Here is an 18,128-nt window from a genome sequence, read left to right on the forward strand (position 1 = left end):
GGAGCGGCGACCCGATCAGACGGGCCGTACCCTGAACTTGATGCTGGCGGGTGTCGGCCGAGGCGGAGGGCAGGGAAGGCAGGTAGAACCTCCTAGGCTGTCGTGACGCGACACGAGCACCCCTAACAAAAACATTTTTTAACCGTGTGGTGGAGGAGAGCGGATGCAGAAGGAAGCTGCTCGTCTCGGTTGGTAAAAGTTCCTTGAAACAGACTCGTTATTTTTTTCTTACTTTAGGCATCGACTGTCCTGATGTTTTGTTTTCCTTCTTTCCCCAGAAGTAAAGAACTCGGAATTTCCTACTTAGGTGTTGAGGTGTGATTTGTTACTTTATGCCAGTAAGCTGAAATGTCACGATGGCATTTTCAGGCTGGTAAATTTTACCATTGGAATTGCTGAAAAAAACCCCAGGGAAGAGTTCTATCAGAGCTTTTCCAGCCTTCTTGCTGTTTCAGTAGTGCTTCCGCCATGATTTTCTCCTGTTCTGTGTTGTCAAATGTTGAATAATTTCAGTCAGTTTCCATGTGCTGTTCTAGTATATTTAATTTAAATAAATGAAAAAGAACACTCATACAATTGTATGCTGAGTCAAATAAAGCTCTAAGTATACCTCGTGTCACTGAGGAATGGATCCAACTTGGTGAAAGGAAGACAGATGACTCGGTAGTTTGTGAGGGTTTTTTTTTTAACTTATAAAATAGTTTTATAATCCATATACCGAAATAACACATTGTAGAGCAGTTGCTCTTCACCCGTTTTAAGAATACGTATCACGCTTTTAAACTGCCATTCTGTCACATAGACTAAAACATGCATGTTGTCATAGCTGTTGCATTTGTTTTTTCTTTATACTAATAAAAGACTACGTGTTAATAGTACATTCACAGAAGTTTACAACATGAAGTGCTATTTACACCATGTAATAGTAATTGTTTTATTTAGCAGCTAAAATAAATAGTATATTCTGCCTGTTTTAACCATGTTTTTCTTTTGCAGAAATGCAGGAAAAGTGAATTTATGGAATAAAAATCTTTGCATCTGCCCAAGGAAGCAGAATTGGGTCTCTTTTGAAGCTGCCAAGTTGTACATAATATGCCAGTGATACTGGTATATAAAGAGGTCCTCACCACACAGAATATAGAAATAATAATAGTGTTCCAGTCTGTAGAGAATCTGCACTTGTAAGGTGATGGTTACTGTCTAGTTTGGAAGTAATGATATCTCAAGGTATTTGTCCATACCTGGGAGCACATTTAGCAAATATAGTGTCTTGAGTAATAAACATAGGCTGTTTTGGCAGTAGTGCTACTGATGCAGTTTTAGGATTAACCTGTGTGGGATTTTGTTCTTGTCATTGTGAATGCTCGGTGGTTTGAGCTTATTGCTTAGCTAAAATGATAAAAAACAAACGGGCATACCATCCAAATGCAGAGGGGTTTTTTTCATTAGTCATTAATATCAACCATTTTTTTCTAAGTTGTTATTTACAAGAAAGAACTAAATTTGCTTAAACCCTGCAATTTATTGTTCTTCATGTATTACATGAAGGGACCTTAAGGATGTTTTTCTATCCAATAATTAAGCAATATCTTGCAGTCTTTTTTTATGTCATTGGTTTTAATGATTTTTTTTTTTTCCAACTGTAGATCAATAAAAGTTTTGGCTGTCATCTGTTTATTCTTGTAAAAAATCACAGTTTGAAAAGACCACTAGCTTTTTTAAAAAAAGAATAGAACTTTTTTTTTGGTGATAAGCAAATGCTATGCTTTGGCTCTTTAGTATCCTATGTGTTTAGAATTAAAACGTGCTTTGGGAGACACTTAGCAGTAACAGAACATCTGCAGTTTTGAAGACATGGTCATGAGGGATAGAGGAGGGTGCAGAATGATACTTGCTCTAAATTTATGAGTTGAGGCATTCATCTGTAACCAGAGAAACTCCAGTTATGGATGTCAGATGTTTACATACATTGGCTGTGTAAAAATGTGCCATATTTAAGAAAATTACTCCCAATTTTTTTATTCGTATACATCGTGAGAATTCCACTAGTAATGCATATTATTTTTATAATACTACAGTACATGTTGTATCTGTTTTGAATATAAATTTAGTTCATCCTTACAGCCATTCTAATGCAATCGGGAAACTGAAAGATAAAGTAAAGTAATTTGTTTCTGCGGGCTGGAAGAGTCACAAGTCACGGGCCGGTGTTCTGTGGCTTTTGGGTTCTGCCAGGTGGTCTGGTAGGAAGCCTTCAGACAAGGCTTGGCCTGCGGGAGGGTTGCTGGCTTGTTGTTTGCGTCTGGTGGGAACTAGTTCCCTCTCTAGGAGGATGAGGTGGGAGAGGAGACTCTCTTGTGCTCCTGAAGGGTCAGATGCTTACCTCTGCTGTCCCAGGGTGATGATGCTGCATCCAGGGCCTGTCACTTAAAGCCATTGGGCTCTTCTGGCTCAAATCACGTGATTTCTCTATGTGCTCTGGCCCAAGTGAGGTTTCTTCAGGGATGGTACTTTGCTTACCTGCCGTGAGCTCAGCTGAAAGGCCTGTCATCCAGGAGGGTTTTTAACTGTGCTACAGTATCTGTGGAAAACAGGTTGATTACGTTGAGCTTTAGAACCTGGAAATAGGTTTACCCATTAGAAAAAAAAAATGAATGTATACACCTTTTTTTTTTTTTTTTTGTCCCCAACTGCATCCTATGTGTCTTTCCGTGTACTTTGTTTTTGATGTAGATTCTTCAGAACTGGGTTTATTTATGTCTCTCTTTCAGCTTAGAAAGTAAAAGTATATTGTGCCTACTGTCAAAACTAAATAAATACAAGATGAAACTTATGCTTGAATTTATTTTTGTGAATTTATGCTTGAACATTCATCTATGCCTTTTTTCCCCTTTACTCTGCTCTAAATAAACTGTAGGTACTGTACAGGATACATGTTCCATAAAAGGACAGAGGAGTTACTAAGGGTATGCCCCAAACTGTATTTTGAGATGATGGAGTACAGTCTATTGACGCCTTACGTTTTGAGAAGGGGAAAAAAAATATATAAAAAGTACAAGCTTATATTCTAAAACGTTGATCCATTTTCACGTCACCATTAGTTTGATGTAGTTGGTGCTTGCTTGAAGCTTGACAGATACAGTATTGCCAGCTAAAGCTGAAAAGCACGATCAACCTACATTCTGGTAATGCATACAGGTGAGCAGAGCCTTACTCCATCCAAAAAACCCCATCTCTAGTTTTGGGGAGGGGGGAGGAGAGAAAGGGAGGTGTCTTGTTTGCACTTACCTGTGCTGTTCTCTGTGGTTTCTCAGGGGCCCAAAACAATGCAACACGGTTCGATTTAGAAACGGTTAGGTTACACAGCCTGTGACTTGCTCTGTTGGCCTCCCAGCATTTCCAGTTCTTGCTCCTGTGAGCTTGTTAGTTACAGTCTAAGCCATCTGTTGGACAACGTACACTTCTGATGATAGTTCAAAAAGACTGGTACATTTATGAAGTAATAAAGGTTTTCACAATATTGTAATAAGTGAAAATATCAGAAGTAAAATTTGCTCATAGCTTTCAAGGGTCGAGCACTTGATTGGCTGAAAACATCGGTGATAGTAAGGCACATGAAAATTTCATTTTTAAAGTGTCAGTGTGTTGAAACCTAAAATAGTCTCACTTCTTGGCCTCAACTCCGTGGAACTAAACGGCTATAATTTCTTATTTTAATGGAGGAGATTCTTTAAAGGCTGTATGGGAAGTTAATACCTAGTTGCCATTCGAGTTGGAGAGATTGTAACAGAATAAAAAAATACTTGGGGCTAAGCCATAGCAGGATAAAGCAACGTAAAAATTCTTTGAGGCCATTCTGGAGAAATACAGTTGGATACAACCTTATTTTTCTGTAACTGAGATGCATCTCTTTTTCTTTCTTTCCCAAAGCTAATCTACAGATCCCCAAACTAGATAGCAGTTCTATTATAAAAAAAAAAAAAAAAAAAAAACCTGGAGGGGAAGGGATAACATTCTTCATACCTCTTTTAATGCAGATATTTTATGTAGTATTGCTCCCACTGGGTGTCGCCATTTTACCTGTGTATAGCCAGTGGCTGCCTAGTTTCTTGCAGCTACTTGCACATTTCATCGGTATGTAGTGTAATCTGTTCCGCTTTTGAAAATAATCCAGGGCTTTTACCTGCTTCCTCCATCCCAGTCTTGTTCTGAAGTGGGTAGTGACTGGGAAGGAACATAAAGGGCAGTTGGATAGTGGATAGTTGAATAATTGTGCATAATACGCATTTTGTTCGTGCAAGGCTATTGCTTCCTGGGCAATGCTAGATGCCTTAACACCTTTCTGATGTGAGGAAACTTTATGAGTAAAAGTGGATAACTTTGAAATCTACTACCCAATACCTCTTTAATGAATGGAGAGAATCTTTTGTTTACAAAGTACAATAGCTCCTGGTGTTTTGGTTTCAACTCCCTCAAGACACAGACTTAGCATGGATTATGGTATAATTGGTAGCAAGTTTTTCATTACTTCCTATCTGTATGTCAGCATTAACCAGCAGGCTACCGGAGATCAATAAAACAATGGAGAGTTGCCCATGAAACTGTGAAATTAGAAGAATAAAAATAAGTCTGTACACATGCATTCCTCTGGATTTGGCAGGTACGTGTCATTTCCTACCTGCAGGGATAATCAGGGGCCAGCTCTGACTGCTGTGAGACCCTAATTAAAGCATTTGTGGTTATAACGGTAAAATTACAATAAATGCATTGTTTATGCAAGTACTTTATTTATTTGCCTTTTTTCCCATCTCCCACTTCACTCCCTGCCCTCACTTCCAAGTGTCAGCAGCGTGCAGTATGGGTCGAGAATTTTTTTTTCAGTGGCGAGAAGCACTGAGAAGTAAGTAAAGTAACTAGGATGCTACTTTGGTTAGGATTTTGCCACGGTTACTGTTTTGATGTAGCTTGTTTCCTGCCTATAGTTCAGCAGTCTTTTCTGGTATGGTAGAAAGTAACAATCAGTAATATACAGTACAATGCCATAGAGAGTTTCAAAGCAGTTAGGAAGACTGTATTACATTATACATTTTGTTGCTATCAGCCATTACTCTGTTACCTGCATTTCCTTTATTCTTATTTCCACCATCTGTCTGAGAAGAACCTCTTTTTCACATGAGCTGAATTCTCTTTTAGTTGCTTTTCTCTGACTTAATCTACATCATTAGACTGGGCATTTGTTTAAAAACTCTTAGTACGGTAGCAGCTCCCACTGAGAAACACCTGTGCCTAAGCAGACCTAGAGAGAGAAATAAAACACGTTTTTGAAAGTTGCCTTTGAAAAATCTTATTTTCCCATCTGTGATTAAAAAAAAAGAAAAAAAAAGCCTTGTTGATTAACAGCATTAAGCGCTGAGGAGGGCTTTCTTGTGAACCATTTAGTTCTAACTCTGGCATAATTAAAAAAAATCTATAAAAAGAATTCTCTTAGGAGTAGACTAATAAACTAAAAAATCTTGAATTCAACCTGGATTTTAATAGATTTAAAACTTGTTTCCTTGGTTATAAATATCAGCCCTACCAAATGAGAAGTTGAAACAATCTGCTTTAAGTCTGGTAGAAAATAAACGTGTGGTGTATGATATAAATGGTCTTCTGCTTTTTTGATCTCTCTTTTGGGCTGGCAAATGCAAGGAAGCATTTCTGAAAATTAAACCAGTCATGAAGAAGGCATTAGTGAACTAGGTGTGGCAAATGAACAATTTTGTCTTATAGTAATATTAAATATTTAAGTAATACAAGAAATTCACCTACTGTTTTCAGAATCTAAAGGGAAGACAGTTTATTGACAGCAGAAAAAGTAGCATTAAACAGCAGAGTAAGTGTATGTTTATTAAGCACATGAGTAGGGGTTAGTACATGACATACAGAATTAAAATGTGTTATTTGTCAAAGGTGTAAAAACAAAGGGCAGCTATTCAAGGGCTTTACTGAGACTTTAGGAAGGTGGCACTCCAGTCTAAGAGCCTGTGGCAGACTCAGACCGCCAAAATACCTGACCTAGCTCAGTTCCAGCGAGGGGAGCTCAGCCTCCCACCTCTCTGGTTTTTAACAATCGATAGCAATTCAGCCTGGGTGGGATTGAGACAGATCCTGTTTCAAGACAACAGATTGAATTTCGTTCAAATAGTTAGGCAGCAGGGAGACTTTCATGGCAGAATCTGGTATAAAGGGTAAGTAAATTTGAATATTTTAAGTGTAGTGATGGAAGTCCGATTAGAGTAATGTCTGATAATGACACCATGCAGTAGCACATTCAGGTAACTGAATCGGGTGAGAATCGGGTCTAAAATAGGACTTGAGGCTTTTCTTCATTCTAATGTTGGTATGAAAGATAAGGAAGCTAGTAAGTACTTAATCTTTTAAATCCTTCATTTCGGAGACTTTTTTTCCCGTATGTTTCCTTTAGTTCCTGTTGTTCTATTACTATTTTTAAAAAAAATCTTCTATTCCTCAACCCTTCCCCATTCCTCTGCCCCCGGAGCGCTCATAGTGCTTATGATGTTATTAAACTCTTCTGGGGGAGTTTCTAAGCGCGAACTCAAGGTGTTCATTTACCTTGTTAAAGGACCTCGTTTAATATTTCAATTGTAATTACTTAAAATATTTAGGATGCTTAAAATTTTGACTTGACATGTGTAAAGCCTGCTGGTTCATGCAAAATTTATGACAGATTAAATAAGTAAGTCTTTGCTCTTACTTATTTGAAAGTAGGTGATCTGAAAATCGCCTGGCTGCTTGCTGTTTGGATTTGTTAGTTGCCATTGAAGCTAATGTGCCTATCTAAGGTCATCCAAGTAGCCTTGTGGTTTTTCAAAGGTAGCAGTGAACTGAGAAACACGCTGACCTTGCTAGGGTTTGGAGGTTTGGAAGTCATACACCTGTGGTTTAGGGTCTGGCTAAGGCAGGGATGAGACACCCAGCACCTCTACAGCCGCTGCTGTGCCCTGGAGTTTCTACATACTTTCCCTCACACAGTCAAAAAGCAGAAAAAGATTCCAGCAAGGTATGCAACAAGCCGGTAGCTGGGAGAGCTGTGGCTGAGCAGTACACTAAGTGGCTTTGCTGCAAAGAGCTCTGCGGAGACACTGGAAGAGGCAATCTTATTTTTTCCATTCATTCATGTTTTTTTGTTCACCACACTTAATGGTGCTGAGAAATTCCTTTGGCCTAGATTTCGCTCATTATCTTTTAGGATCAAGCTGGTAATTTCACCAGTGTGACTCTTCCAGAACATTATGCAATCTGTGTGCAGTTGTCCTCTGTGTCGAGTCTGTGCTGTTGGCAGACTGTTGGATTATACTTTTTTCATCTCTGCAGTACAGCTGTAATAAAACAGTAACTGAAGGTTTTTCTTTGCATTCTGTTACTGCATGTCGTTAGCTCAAATTTCAGAAGATCCTCTTCTAGTCCCTGCTTATCTTCTTCCAGTCCTTGATCTTTGGACATCTTTTTCTGACTTACTATATCTTCGTCTGTTTTTCCTTTGTTTCGTTCTTGTCTCCGTCTTTTGCCAGTGCCATTTATCATTATGTGGAGATCTTTGGTTTTAATCTTTTGTTTGGTTGTTTGTACAGCCAGCTTCCTTCATATGCCACTTTGATCATCCTTCATATGCATTAAACCAGGAGCCATACGTGCAGTCACGCAGATTGTGAAAGAGCCCTCTGTGAGGCTTGAGCTGTAAGCGGGGCTGCTGGTTGCTTTGCTCTCCAGCAGTTCCCTACATCAGTGGATTCCACTGCACAACCATCCACAGTAGAGAGAGCAACAGGTGGGTTGCAAAAGCAATGGGATTTTATAATTTGATGCCTAGAAACTTATTTTTAAGTTTCTCTTTTAGATAAACATTTTTGCTGTGAAAAGTCACAAAGACGGAATTTAAATAAAATCATTCCGGAAAGAGAGTGCTACCCTATCGGTTAAACTGGGACCTGTATCTTCTAATATACTCTTCCAAATTCCTTTTGTTCTTTAATTAGGAAAGTCCACATGATCAATTAATGGGGGGATCAGTGCTGTTCAGATATTTAACTTACCCTTTTTTATGGCTGGATTTTACATGTTTTCAAATGATTGTGTATTTGCTTCCCAAAAATAAATAATTAAACCAATGTTTTGCCACTTGGAACAATGTGAATACAAAACAAGATGAAGAAAAATACTAATTTAGAGTGGTTTGGGCTGTAAAAATGTGTGTTTCCTGTTGTCTGTTGCCCTTTCTCATGGCCTCTAGGGCATTTGTGCTTGTTTTCTTTTCTGCAAAGATGAACAGGCAAGTGGAAACCAGATTTGATTTTCTTTGCTTTACTACTGGCTCTAGGAACAGAAAAGTTGAAATGCTGTTAAAATTCCCCCAAATCTTTGAGGCTGCACAATGTGTTCTTGACTGTAAAAAAAAAAAAAATTTCACCCAAATAATTTTTTATTTCATATGAAAAGTACCTGGAAACCTGCCCAGTGGTCTGATGTTGTGTGAGAAAACAGTGTTTGGTTCTGAGACCGGTGTTCTTGTTGTCTTGCAAACACTGGTGAGGAGGCACACAGCTGCTGTGCCTGAGCAGGGCGTTTAAATGGGAGTTGTGATGAATTCCCACCCTGGAGACTGGTGGAGTCATGAGGGATTTATTTAAGTATCTTGAAGTCTTTGTACAAGGTTTGGGTAAGCTTGGGGAGACTAGTCAGTGTAAGGGGACAGATGTATTTACATGAACAATTTATGCACCAAAGGGTTCCCTTTGGTGAGAATATGCCTTGCAGCTCCCCTAGGGATTTTGCAGTATGCCCTCACGGTCAACACTGGTATGCTTCAAGCTGTTTCCCTCCTAGCATCCAGCTTGTAACAGGCATGCAAAATCCTCTGGCCGCTCAATCTCTGCATGAGTGGTATGTGCCTGGGACTGGCCAGCGCTGCACGCTTTGTTGCTGGTAAAGATGTGATGTGCACTTGTGGTCCTGGAAGCATGTTGGATTGCAGCAAATTAAACCCTGGACGTTCTCTGTTTGTGCCATGCCAGGCGGTGATGTAGAGGCACCCTGACAGACGTGGTTGCCCAGCACGGTCAGGATAGCCTTCCCAGCTTGTAGATAGGACCTTTCCGAGCTTCAGGTACAGAAACTAAACTTCAGGACTAGGCCTTCAGTTTTGGTAATTTACTTTGTGAAATGCTTTGTGCATTTGAGAAGTGACTAATAAAGCTGAGTTTCTGTGGGGATGGGCTGCTGAGTCTGACTTCTTAGGAAGTCACTTAGAAGATCCAAAGGTGCAGTAGCCTTTCAGATAATGCAGATAACTGGGACCTGTGGGGGAAATAAGTGGAGTAGGAAGTTGGTGTGGGTATGAGCAGCTTAGTCATGAGCAGACATGTCCAGACTCTGCATGCATGTGGTCTCATGGCACTTCTCTCTGCACTGGCCTCTATCTTTTCCCTCTGGTGCCTTGAACAGAAGGTAATCGATTAGAAATGGCCATAACACATTTCTGATGCACTGAGAAGAATTAGATTCTGCTGAGTTTGGTCCCACTGCCTTCATCAGGTGCTCTGTTTCCTCCCAAACTAACCAACCACAAACAGCCCTGGACCAGAGAGAGAGCAAGAAAGTGGTGGTCTTTGATCTGTGGTGCTATTGGTCGCTGCCTGGAGCTAACACCCTGCCCAACTCGCTGTCCCGGGCATGGGAAAGTCCCCATGCTCCAGGGATCCAAATCCAGAAAGGACTTTGCTTGGCCTGTTGTGGCGAGGGAGGGGAGACTAAGTGTTTCACGTAGTATGCCAGATTTTTGTCCTGCCTCTGACTCTGAAAGCTTTTTCGTTCTTGGCACAAACGTCCTGTACTTGTGAGAAGTCTTGGGCCAGCTCTTCTGAGTCTGACGGAGTCATGTAACTACCACAAAGGAGATGCAAGGAGCCTGATCCATCAGCAGAGATGAAGGGGCTAAGATGAGACTAAGGCATGTTTTGCCTGGACGTACCTCATACCATGAGGCTGATGCACCTTGCTTCAGGCAGAGGAAACTCATGAGGAAAGGTTTGAAAAGATAGGGGTGGAAATGGACTAACTGAGGATTATCCAGTTAATGATTTCTGCTCATCACCCAAGCAGTGCCCATTTTCCTAGCTATATACATTCTGCAAATATGTAACAGAACATGTAAGTGATACTAACTGTTTTCTATTTAAGACACGGTTTATGATCAGTTACCTTGAATGAAAGTATTTCATTGGCTGACTTATTTTTTTATTAAATGACTCTGGAAGATAAAAGTTGAGAGAATTCAATCTTCAGCCCTTTTATAGCAGCTCTAAATTATAGACGAGTTCTACAGTACTCCTCCAAACTTGTCATCTGTCTACTTCTGAAACTGTTTCCTTGCATTGTTGTTTTATGGCATCCAAAATATTACGGTTTTCCTGTGACAAACTGTGCTAGCAGAAGCATGATGTGAACTGATAAAACAACTTTCTCTTTTTTTGAAACTTATTTGTTAAATGCATCTTGTGAAGCAAACTGTGGAGAGAAGTGCTTATGTGTCGTTTGGATATTGCCTGGGTAGTGAGATCCTGATTGTTTGTGGTAATTACCTTCTTTCATAACTCTTGTGAGGGGAATGGAGAACTCAGCTTCCTGAACAGCTCAGTATGATCATACTGTTCTCTAAATTAGTATTTCTTGGAGATGGTAGCACTCTCCCCTTCCTGTCTGAAATCATATCACTATATTTGTTGAATATATATTCAACACATATATACACACATGAATATATATATATATGTTGAATGTATATTCATATACATTCTGTTGCACGGACATCATATTTCAATAAGATGAACATGAAATGATTTCAATAATTAACATTAACTATGTTAATTCATAGATCAGTATATAGTGTAAGGAGTAGTAAAGAGCTGTGCAATTCTTATGAAAAATGTTAGGAATGCAAGCTGTTATTGTTTACCTGAGTATTACAGCCAAAATGGAAACATACCTTCTGAGATTCCTGTTCGACTGTAGGCCACAGCAGGAAGGTGGTGCCGAAAAATCAACAGCGATAAATAACAATTAGAGAAGGAAGCTTTTCAGAATGAGATTTGACAAAACCTGTTTGAGGGAACAAATGAAACAAACGTCTCGTGGCAGTTTACTCTTGGCCCCACTTTCATGTGTGGTTGTAGGCTAGGTAAGGGAATGAATGATGGTGAAGGTGAAGAGGTTACAAGGCAAGGAGGCTACTACCTTTTGAGAAGGCAGATGATAGAGAAGGAAGGAAAAAAAGAGCCAAGAATTAAAACTGGAGGAGAAGGAGGATGGACAGTAAAACTGCCAAATGACAGAAGTACATGCATCTCAAGCAGCAGCAACTGGAAACGGGAAAGTAGGAAGCAGGTAGTGATACAACTGAGATCATGAAGACAAAGAAGGGTGAGGCTTTGTTGTCTTGTAGGACTGACTAGCACCTCGAGGAAAGAAGAAATTAAGCAGGAGGGAGAGGTCATAGATTGTGATTGCAAAAATTCATGCAGAAACCCTGGTGGGAGAGGAGGAACAGCTGTGAGCAATGGAAGGGGCAGTCCTTCAGGGAGCCAGAGTGGGTACAAGGGCGCCCACATACAAGGAAGAATAGGGCTGGGAGTATCAAAAGAGCCAGAGATCCTGAGAACATGGTTCAAAACTGCCAGGGTGCAGTGAGGGCTGGCGGGGCCCTGGGGACTCGGGGCTGGGATTGCAGGGACACCCCATGGGGCTGGCAGCCAGGAGCAGGCAGCCGGGGGCACCGCGGCAGTCCCATCCCAGGGCATTGGGCACCTCCCAGGGGACGGGGCTGAGGCTGGGACGGGACGCCTGCCCGTGGGTGGGTGGGTGTCGGGATCAGACACAGCCTTGTGATGGCCAGGCAGGACCATGGTGATGTGCATTGCTACAGACAGTTATCAGAGAGTAAAATGGGAAAGGCAAGATGTGTTATTTGTGGTTGTAAAGATTTTGCTGCATACATGAAGTCAATTAAGTGTCCTAAACATCCATAGGTTTTGTTATGCTGTTGTGTATTTGTCAATGTATACTGCTGTCTTCAAATATTGTTTAAAAGTAGTAAGAATGTGTAAACAATTAGAAATGTGACATAAAAATACAGTGGTAAGATTTGTAGCTTCAGGAGCTATATACTGGTCTTGCTCACCTTATTTATCAAAAGCTGTGTCATACCATTGCATATGATGCATAATGGTTCAGCAATATAGAAAGAGAAAATAGTTTTCTGCCTCGTATTTTCTTTTTGGTAAATAATAGTATTTCACAATTATGATAAAATGTGCTGCATGTCATTTGGAAATGAGATTGTTTGAGCTTTAGTTTTAAATGTTAGTCTTATTCTCTAATCTTTGCATTAATACATCTCCCAAAATGCTCTTGCTCTAGCAAATTTCCCTAAATGCAGTGCTTGGAAGCTGGTCATACATTTACGTGCAGTGTGAAATTGAAGATATTCCTTCAGGCATAATTTTACTCAGAAATGTTCTAACATCATTAATAATGTATAAGTGTAACAGGCTTACGTTAAAAGCAAGCCATAGACTAGGTCACTTCTAATTTGCACAATAATTCCTACATGGCAATTAGTATTACAATAAGTGTGTAAAAGCGTGTGTGTGTGGAGAATATACATGTACTGAATTGTTGGAGGCTAGATAGCCTTTTGATTGATGACACGACCCGGTTTAATTCAAGTTGTTTACTCTGGCATGGTATTAAAAATTGCTTTTCTGTACTAAAGTTCACACTATTGCTGTAAGAGAAGAAGAAGGGGTAACGGATATTAGATCGTGGAAAACAGCAAGAAAAATTTCTTACTTTAGACAAGGCCGTTTTAGGTAATTGTGATCGCTCAGCATTGCAGGTGTGACCATCTCTCTCTGGGTCACTTTGGGCAACTTTTACTGTGTATGAACAGACTCTGTAGGCGGGACATGTGCATCTGAAGAGTACAAAGCGATTGTTTATCGGTTAGCAAACATAAAAGACAGGTAGGATTTAATGAGCTCCAAGGCTAGGCATCGGTGTGCGTCCTGTCCCAAGCAGGACACCTGAAGGGTCTTTGCAGGCCAGGCAGCTGTGAATGAGGTGGAGGAGGACCACCCGTCACTTCTCCCTGAAACAGGTCTTCACTGCTGCCGGGTTGCTGTCTGCCGCCTGCTTACTTTTCTTCTTCGGGATTTGATGCCTTTCAACATCGGTGTTTTCCTCTTGAATGCTTAAGCTGGTAACAATTCCAGTGTCACCAGTCCTACCTTTGTTTGCGGTTTTACCTTTCTGATCTTGCACGGCTGTACTCTGTGCTTTCCCCGAGGTCTTTCTCATAGCTTGGCAATTTCCTTTGAAGTAAGCCTGAGGCATGGTGATGCTGCTGTGCCGTGTCAGAGCTAGACCTCGGGCTACAGCAAGCTGAACCCCCCAGAGAGAGGTCACACAGCAGAAACGTTAAACGCTGAGGTCACATATTATCAGACATCAGATGAGGAACTTAAATGAAATTAATTATTCTTGAAATTGTAAGTGCCACGGTTGATGATTTGGGAGTCTTACATGGCTTTAATGTTTTTTAAATAATTTGCAAAAATTGGTTTTAATGCTGAACATTTGCTTTGTAGCAGCGCTTCTGTTACCGCTATTTGAGGTGTTAATGTGTTATGAGAATGCAGTCTGAACAGGCAGCAAACGCCACTCCTTGCCTTAAATACTCAGTTCACATCTCCTACAGACCTTTCAGAAGATTTTCCGGATACACAGCCTGCAATTGTCCTTTCTTCTGTTCTAGGTAATGGGCCCCATCACGATCGAAGCTGTGTTTATAACCAGAGTAACATAGTAGATGGAGTTTACTGCCTCCCAATAGCACACTGGATTGAAGTCTCTGGACATACCGATGAGATGAAACATACAACTGACTTCTATTTTAATATTGCAGGACATCAAGCTATCCATTACTCCAGGTAAAAGAAGAGTGTGGGGCTTGGCTGGTGTCAAGTATTCAAACAGAAAATCTGTACTGACATCGTGTCAGCAAACTTTGAATTTGAAGTGGTGAATGCTAGTATGTATGTAACAGTAAAGCTTAACAAAGTTTCAGCACCTCTTTGTAATTAAATGTCACTTTTGGCAATAAAAAGGAGAGATTCTGAGTTCAAGGATACCTGCAACCTGTACAGGTATGTTAAGGTGCATCATATCTGAAAATGACTATTGGTAATTTATGGATAAATTTATGAGGAACTGTCATTTTCAAGCGCTTGTCCACATACACATGTAAATATGCATGTATGTAATGTGTTTGGTTTGGGATTATTTTGCTGCTGAACATCATCTGGAGAAACAAAAAGAATATATTCCAGCACCAGAACTTTAGGGCATCAGGCTATCACTCATGTATGGCAGCAACTGCAATTAGTGACAGCTGTTATAGATGACTTCTGCTTCTGTGTATACAAGCCCTTAAAAAAAAAAAAGCTAAAACTTAGGGAAATCTTAAAATGGTTGTACTTCCCTGGTGTTCACTTGAGTCCAGCCGATTCCCATGGATTATTGGGTCTAGAAGACCCAATGATCAAAGAAGACCCTGTGAGCTTGGGTTCCTGTAACAGTATAGCTCATCTTTGAAGTACTGGGTTCAAGAAGTGCTGCTAGAACTGCTGCTGCTCTTTGAGGGAAAGGAGACAGAAGATGCAGAGACCTCCAGACCTTGCACTGAAAGAGAGTCTGAAGTGCCTCTTTGCTGCCTCGCCAGTGAAGCATCCTGGCCTGAATTAGGAGCCAGTAAGGGTTAAAGAGAAGATGGCACCCACCCTTTAGGGCTGCAGATAAAGCACAGGTTGTGTTTAGAGCAGCAGCCTTAGCACTAGTGGTTAACAAAGTGGCACTGAGGAATTTGGGACCATTCTAACTTTTTCCTCCTCTCCAGTTGTGGATGTGGCAGCAAGTTTGTTGAGTGATAATGATTGCATGAATGCTGGCAGCCCTGGTATGCCATGTGCAGCTGGTGCTGGTTACAGAGCAGGTAATGATCCCAAAGGGATATGTATTTTTTTAAGAAATCAAACTACCTCATGCTTTCATTAGGTCTTAGCATTGCTTTGCGTGAATTTCTCCATTTCAGCTACTCTAACCTCACGGTCTTGTCTCCTCTTTCTACTTTTTTGTCTCCACCCTCATACAGTGTAGGAAGCAGAATTGTCTTTTTCTCATTAGAGTTGCAGTGTATGAGGGAAAGATTTCCTTCTCTCGGTCTCTTTTGGAATAGTACGGATTCATAAACACTGTTAGGCATATGTAGGTATTTGTGTAGCTTGGTACCTTTTCCCTGAGACGCCCTCAAGCTATATAATACGCCTGACAGACTATACTGTTATCTGTATCTTAAGCATCCATTTCCAACACCCTATCAGAGAAAAAATCTTGTTTATTCCAAAGCACAGACTTGTCAATCCCAAATAATCTTTGCTTGGCAGAGGAAGCTTGTGAGAAAGAAGAACAGCTGTCAGAAAGCGAGTATTTAAGCACCAAAAGCTAACTTATCTTCTTTTCCAGAGGCAGCAGTGATCCATTTAATACTGCCTTATCTGCATGACTGTTTGTTTCCAAGATCAGGCAAAAAGCTGCAGATTCCACTAAAGAATATTTGGAGAAAATTTTCTGAGTTGTGTAGTCTTTTCCAGGTGAGGATCTCCTCCTCCATTCCCCTCTCACACACACACATACCTTCATTGCAAGGCAACCTTATATGTACATCTTCAGTAAGAAATTCTTATCTCACTTCTTTGAGCTATATTAAGTGAGCATACCCCGTAACAGTCGTGTCGCATAATTATTTTTAATACTTTGAAGATATGCAGCTTTAAATGACTTTTTAATTATTAACAGTTGGGGGCAGATTCACCATTCTGCTGGTTATAACAAAGCAGCCCAAAAATACTGGCTAATTAAGGTGGGTTTTTTTGGCAGAGCAACTGAAGTGAGCTGATGAAAATGCCTTTATTTTGTAATGGATTTATTGATTCAGAAGAGTACTATGGAGATTAATATCACCAAAAAGAAAAAAAAAAACCCACAAAAAAGACCCCAAAACAGAAGCAAAGAGCCAGTCCCTCTGCCTGTATGGTTAAAAGCTCAGCGTATGATCGGATCGTAGTTATCCAGCTAAGGTTGCTTTTTTCCACGCTGTAACAGAGGCAGCAGTACCGCAGGGAGCTTTATGAGCACAAATTCTGCGTCCTGTCACCAGCTGTAGGATCTTTACAGAATAACCCACAAATAAGACCCCAAAACAGAAGCAAAGAGCCAGTCCCTCTGCCTGTATGGTTAAAAGCTCAGCGTATGATCGGATCGTAGTTATCCAGCTAAGGTTGCTTTTTTCCACGCTGTAACAGAGGCAGCAGTACCGCAGGGAGCTTTATGAGCACAAATTCTGCGTCCTGTCACCAGCTGTAGGATCTTTACAGAATGGTGGTGGCTGGAAAGAAGTGATTTATCAGTGAAAACTTTTGACACGAGCCCCTTCTCTACATTGTTCCACTTAATAGGATTGCCATGTGCAAATTAACTGGAGAGGAAAGTTTACCTCTGTCAAAATGGCCTCCCACATGAGCCCTCGGACTGATTTTATTTGTCGTCTGTCTAATCACAACAATTAGAAACAGTTGTTCTGAGCTTCACTACCACCTCGCTTCTTCATAAAACATGTGCTTAAACTTTAAATGGGCTGCAGCAGGAGGAGAAGAGCTTGCTTCCCGCTGTTGCCAAAAATCATGCTGAATCATGCTGAGGCTGATGGCAATGCTCTGAGCTATCAGATTTTTCTTATTTGGTATAGATGTATTTGCTCATAAATCAGTGAATTTATGTTTAAACATACATTTAGAGAATCACTTTGTGTTGGTCATTCAGGTTAGAGAGTATATGATGCGTTTTTTAAGCATTGCAGGATTTGAATTAGTTTTTTTTTAAAGTGTGAAATGGAGCTTGCCCGCAGCTACAGAGTCATGACTGATACCTCCATGGTGTTAGTGTTCACTTGTTTCGGACATGTAATGACATATATCACCAAAATCTGATTCAGGAAAAAATAACAGTCCCTTTCTCTTTCCTGTTAGATATTACTGCAGTAAGATGCCTTCAAATTACAGGAGAGTTCACTTAGGACACAGAAATTTTCCAAAGCAAATTAGAGTTATTCTAATCTTTTCTGGGAGAAGATGACTTCAGAAAAATTATAAATCTGGGGCATGTTAGCTCTGTTTCAGTTCCATCTGTGAAAGGTGGAACTTCCTAATTCATAGGTGTTATATACCTTATTATTTATATAAAAACCTCTGCAATTCTCAGAAGAAAGGCATTGCATAAGAGCAAGAGAGGGAGTGACACCTGAAATTACAAAATCCTTAAATATGTTGGAGACAATGAGGCTTGATGGCAGAATTAGGTGCTATGGGAATGAATATCACCGAGAGGAAAAGCCATCTAGTTACCGTTTTCTATTTTCAGACTAATTTTAGGTTCCTGAATCCACCCCTGGTAAGTAGTGAGTTGCCATAGTTTTTGCCTACTCATTCAAATATGATAAAAATGTATGCCCACCACCTCTTCCTTTTAGGGCATATACTTTGATACCATCTATGGTATCTAGTTTTTAATAATACATGTTTCAAATTTATTCTCTTCATAACTAATTTTATTCATTGTGTGTGCTTTTTGTGGGTCATATCTCCTAATTCTGACGAAGAAAAGCTTTTTTTACATGCTTTGTAAAGAGAATGCAGCTAAACTGGATTCTGTAACTGAATTCGCAGAGGTCAGCCCCAGGGAGCGCTGGCCACCAGGAAGTGGAAGAGGAAGTCAGGCAAAAACATCCAGGAGGCCTGCATGGATGAACAAGGAGCTCCTGGACAAACTCCAACACACAAAGGAAGCCTACAGAGGGTGGAAGCAAGGACAGGTAGCCTGGGAGGAATACAGAGAAGTTGTCCCAGCAGCCAGGGATCAGGTTAGGAAAGCTAAAACCCTGATAGAATTAAATCTGGCCA

At 40.4% G+C, this 18,128-nt stretch overlaps 1 protein-coding gene across 1 annotated transcript in view; it reads left to right on the forward strand.

Annotated features, from left to right (window-relative positions):
* Positions 1 to 4,595: 4,595 nt before the first annotated feature.
* The window catches only part of EPM2A (EPM2A, laforin glucan phosphatase), a 41,426-nt gene continuing 27,893 nt past the window's right edge, over positions 4,596 to 18,128 (forward strand). The window contains exons 1-2 of the mRNA XM_009282505.2: positions 4,596 to 4,660; positions 13,871 to 14,045. Coding sequence (XP_009280780.1) covers positions 13,984 to 14,045 — 62 coding nt within the window. The 5' untranslated portion in view covers positions 4,596 to 4,660; positions 13,871 to 13,983. The remainder of the gene's footprint in view (positions 4,661 to 13,870; positions 14,046 to 18,128) is intronic.

Source organism: Aptenodytes forsteri, unplaced genomic scaffold, assembly GCF_000699145.1.
Source record: "Aptenodytes forsteri isolate BGI_AS27 unplaced genomic scaffold, ASM69914v1 Scaffold357, whole genome shotgun sequence".
In the NCBI taxonomy this organism is placed as follows: Eukaryota; Metazoa; Chordata; class Aves; order Sphenisciformes; family Spheniscidae; genus Aptenodytes; species Aptenodytes forsteri.